Genomic DNA, 5191 nt, shown 5'->3' with positions numbered 1-5191 from the left:
GGAGGCCGTATTTCTACACTGAGCACTTCTGGCTCATATGCCTAAGATGTAGCGCTTGAGTCTTTACGTTCTTCGGGCGGAATTGCCTGTCGACGTTCTGTCCACTTCGGTAGGGCTTCAGTAATGCCGGGAGAAACATGCTCGCGTAAGTGCTGTGTATGTTTTCCTGATCTATACAATCGATCCACATGTTCAACATTCAAGTCTTTCATAAGGGTAGTTAACTGATTCTTAAGATCAGTGTTTTCAGTAATTAGCCTCTTTATGCGCGTTAGCTTAGTAGTCTCGGACGTAGATTCGGGTTTGCCACTTGAGCTTGCCTCCTCTTCTAGTTCCATTATAGGTTCCTTCTGAGATTTGTCCTTGTCCCCTATAATTGGGGACTCCCTTGTAATTGGTAACTTTTCTTTCTGAGTTTCGTCAGAAGAATGGGTTGGGGCGTCTTGAGACGTGTCCCCTGTCTCACTTCTTGGCTTCGTAAATGAAAGCTTTGAAGTTGAGGCAATTGTTGGCCCTCGGGCTCTGTCAGTGGGAGTAGTCTCCTTAATCGGAGTGGCTACATCCTTATCTGAAGCATTATCCTGGTGACTATTTTTGTCGGAGGCAAGTGCTTCGACTACAGTGCGATTAAACGCATCAGCAGCGGCAGCGGTTTCTTTCTCCATCTTCTTCTTTTCAGCTCTACGCTTCTTAGAAGGAGTATCGTCTTTCTTGGTCATAATCTTAACTTATGATTGCTAGCTGATCTCTTAAGGACTAGCTTGTACAAGAAAATATTTGTGGTAGTTAATCTACCTTGACGCTTTAGTAGTCTAAGTAATTAATACCTTTGCTAACTTTAAAGTGTGTAAGATTAGGTCTATTAAGTCGATATTAACGCCTGGGAGTAAATAATCGCGTAGGTAAATTCTAAGTATCGTGAAAATATCAAAGTAAATAAACGAAATGAGACTTTTAGTAAAGTTAGGTATGCCTCGTGAAAACAGCAATACTCTGAGGGATGCTGAGACATTGCCTACATATAATCCTCTCAGTACTGTTTCCGCCGAAGGGATTTTATATATTGTTTCGTTGTCGCTCTATTAGAAACTATGATATGTTTCATTTTGGCGAATCCGAGAGACTCATAAAATCCTATCTTTAGAAAAAAGAAATGTAAAAAAAGAAAAATACTCTTGATGTCCTTAGTTATTGTCTTAACCAATAACTTGCCACTATCAAGAATTACTGACTTAGCCTTCATCAGACTGGCACACCTGGTTGGCTGATCGGTGGATCAACTAGGTAACGTTAACAGTCCCCAGAAACCTATATTCGGTTGAGCCATCTCGCTACCGAAGTATTCAGATATAAATAAAATTGGAAAGTAAATAAAGCTCTATTAATAGAACTAGACCAACTCTTTTACGTTTGGTATTTTACTGAGGCCTTTTAATGGCCTCATCCAAATATCTGATATGTTAAATGGAAAAGGTTTAATTAATATAACCATTAAAAACCATTTTAGGAAACTTAAGTTCCTCGTGCTATTAAGAGCACATTTAGGAGACTTAAGTTCCTCGTACTATTAAGAGTACATTTAGGAAACTTAAGTTCCTCGTGCTATTATGAGCACATTTAGGAGACTTAAGTTCCTCGTACTATTAAGAGTACATTTAGGAAACTTAAGTTCCTCGTACTATTAAGAGTACGTTTATAATTTACGAATTGCTTAAGAGTACGTTTATAACATAGAGTCTAATGTGGATGCCCGGCTTATTACACATTCACGCATACTATGCGTACCAAGTTTACTTATCTCTCCTTTGGCAGAGATAATATTTTTGATTTTACTGCGTGACACATCGGTTCTTAATTTCTCGTCTCGCCCAGTCGATCCAGTGGATGTGAACATATATCCGAGATCTAAGTTGCTAAATGTTGAGCGACCACGAAGTCGATCAATGATATGTGCGGTGAGTGCTGATAGTGCACAAAGATATGGGTCTAGAGATCCAAGCACAACTTGTCTACTCACCTGAGATTTCTTAGCAATGTTTTTGCTCCTAGTTATCTCAAGAAAAACCTCATCAGGATGGTTTTCGTTGTATTTTAGATTAATGTATGTGATATTCGTCGCATCATAAACCATGTAGCCCGCTATTCTGGAAAGCAGTAGTTTCGAGGTTGATAGTTAGAATAGACATAATTTCATTGAACTCTAAAGGTCGTTTGGATAAGTCCGCTTTTCCTTCACCTCTTGTCTCAAAACGTTCGATCGCTTTGAGCAAGTCATTTACCTCTCCAGAACGAGTTGGATTCCCTTTCATTTCCACTGGATCCCACTCCAAGCGTTTACGTGGCATATACTTAGATATCAAAAACTCTAAGCTAGCTTTCCTACGTTGTGTAGAGAATTCTTCTGGTCCTGGATCTTCCGTCCCATAGGCCAACTTATTGAAGTAGTCACAAACATCTGATGGCAAGATGTCTATTAACTCAGAATATGGTATCATTTGCGTGTCTGGATACTCTTCGTTCCAGTTTTTTTCTGGCCTCCAATACTCCAAAAAGCGTATCATATTCTTGACATATTCTGCCATAACCTTAGCCTGCACCATCTTTATGTGAACTAGTATGCTATACTTATGAACAGTAAAAGCACATAGCGTGTTTTTTTTTTGGGTTGTTTTTACTATCTTGCAGCTTCACACGGTGTTAAATGTGCATACGACCTTTGCGAAAAGTGGTATTTTTTGCGCGAGATTTACGCCAATGGAATTTCAAGGATTTCAAAAGGTCAAACAGGGTTGTACAAAACGCGACATTTGTACTACCTATTGTATGACTTATGAACTGATGAAAGCTGAAAAATACATTCTTGGAGTCAAAACACCTTTGCAATTTGAATCAATTTGTTAAGGTAGTTGCAAAGTTATGTAATGAAAAAGTAGTACAGCCAATCGGATCCAACGAATTGTCATTACACCATCGCGGAGTATGACCGTGGTCGTCAACCGATATAATAATATTGTTGAATAAAAAATAAAGAATGTAAATAGGGGTTGAAAAAAATAAAATAAACAAAAGAAGTATTTTTGTTTTAAAAAAACCAAAGAAAAAAACTACAAAAAAAAGATGAAAAAAGGAATAAAAACAGTTTGTTTTTGTTTTTTATTCATTGATTCAGAATTTCATCTTATCATCTCAGCATCTGAGACTCTGAGTACATTTCAGTTTTCATACCGCCTCAAGAACTGATTTCCGAAATACTACTTATTACTATATTAGCGTAGTATATTGGAAATCTATTGGTCGCTGGCTCGAACCCGGCATTCCGCTGAGATCTGCTGACTGCTATAGCCGCCTGCTACATATAACAATCACAGTGCTATGTAGGGTTTAGCCCACCCACTATTGCAATAAAATGTGACAAAACAATTAAGACTGGCCCTTGACTCAGATAAGCGCAGTCGCCCGATATGTAACTATATATTTGTGATGCTGTGTGTGACTGACTGTGTGGTAGCAGGTTTTACTCTGGCACATGATCATATTGTGTGTACACCTAGGTTTCGCAACTGCGATAGTCTCTTACTACATAATTGTCACCGGTTTAAAGTTCGGCGGGAGATTTATATGGCACTCATTTGCAAGTCAAAAGCGAGGAACAAGGACATATACATATAAACATCAAGAACTCTCAGAACTAAATCGCAGTTAAAGAGAACATTGTACATTAGCCCCGCATTTTAAACTCATTGTGATGAAACCAGAAGCCATTCGCATGCACAGAAGTAATCACTAATCATCATCTCACAGGTTAGGTCACTAGCTTGCGTATACGCGAACTGCAAGGTACCAGAAACAATCATGGTCGGGGTAAGCACTGCTATTCATCCCTGTCTAAGCTGGAAAAACGTATCAGTTTCAACGTCTGATGGAAGCAAAAACATACTGCAAAATATCAGTGCAAGAGTGGATCATGGGGAAATGATTGCATTGATGGGTAGTTCTGGAGCGGGAAAGACAACTCTTCTGAATACGCTGGCTGGAAAGATGCAAGGAATTATCGAAGGGGATATTCTTGTCAATGGACTGCACCGTAAAGATACGCATCATACGGGGTAGGGACATTCATAGCTGTGGCTTGCAACCACGGACGGATTACTTCTCTGATTACCCCGATCGTATTTTTGACGCAGATGCTACTCACAGAATACTTGATTCTGCTTGATGAGATGAACGTCGTGATGCGCGTTCTTGCGCACTTGAACTATACTCTATTCGCATTCAACGGTATGGCACTAACCTAATTTAGAGGTAGCCTTGTACAAGGTGGTGGTTACTTTGGGACGAACTCCGAGGCAGTAGCAACCTGTACGCCAACAATCTGTCTGTCGACCTCGGAAGTGATTGTACTATACAGTTTGGAGTTATTAGAGCCGTATCAAAACTTGCTCGTTGTATTAGGTTGGGGAATCGTGTTCCACGTTTTGACTTATCTGACTACCTTACATCGTGGTCCATACAAGAATATGATAACTTTACCGGCTGCCTGTGTAGCAAATTCCGCGCCACAGACTATTGTAGGTACTACTGGTTTTCGTACGGGAATAATGAAGAGTCAGCAGTCAGCAATGCCTGGTACAGTTTCTACAAGGTTTGATACAGAGAGTGCCGAGGGCCAAAGCTCTGTATAAATACAACGTTGTATGATGAAATCCTTAACTTTTTTAAAAAACACTAAAAAAACACCGTGTTGGCTACGCCATGTCGCTAACTGACGTGGAAAAATAACCTAATAATTTATGAAGATTTCCAGCAAATATTAAAATCATTTGTGTGTATATCAGCTTCTATTACAAATATATTAAAAATAAAAATGTATTCAATGTATTGCATAGCCGACGTTTGAACTGTTGCCTTCAAATCAATTGACAAATTGGAAGTACGTCTAAATACCGACTGCCTGCTACAGTTCCATCCATCTCGCACACTATTTACAAATAAATTGTACTTCTCTGTGCATTAGAAGAGAACTACAAATGATGCATTTACCTAGATACATACATAAGAGTTCAAATTACTGGTCATACACCAATACTCGCACAAAAGGTCCAGAGTTGAGTTTGTTATTGTGCACTCTAAAAGAAGGCAACTTTGTCATCCAAGTTTTTATGTATTGACATATCGATATTGTTTATGAAAA

The 5191-nt window shown here is 39.0% G+C and overlaps 1 protein-coding gene across 1 annotated transcript; it reads right to left on the bottom strand.

Moving 5' to 3' along the window:
• Positions 1 to 1723: 1723 nt before the first annotated feature.
• Positions 1724 to 2600, bottom strand: SARC_11739 (hypothetical protein; the record flags this gene model as incomplete). Its single annotated transcript, XM_014294170.1, has 2 exons — positions 1724 to 2139; positions 2237 to 2600. 2 exons carry the CDS (start codon positions 2598 to 2600, stop codon positions 1724 to 1726), a joined length of 780 nt encoding a protein of 259 aa, XP_014149645.1.
• Positions 2601 to 5191: the final 2591 nt, after the last annotated feature.

Source organism: Sphaeroforma arctica (assembly GCF_001186125.1).
Source record: "Sphaeroforma arctica JP610 unplaced genomic scaffold supercont1.1850, whole genome shotgun sequence".
In the NCBI taxonomy this organism is placed as follows: Eukaryota; class Ichthyosporea; order Ichthyophonida; genus Sphaeroforma; species Sphaeroforma arctica.
The sequence above is the reverse complement of the archived record's forward strand: the minus strand, read 5'-3'. Positions and strand labels throughout refer to the sequence as shown.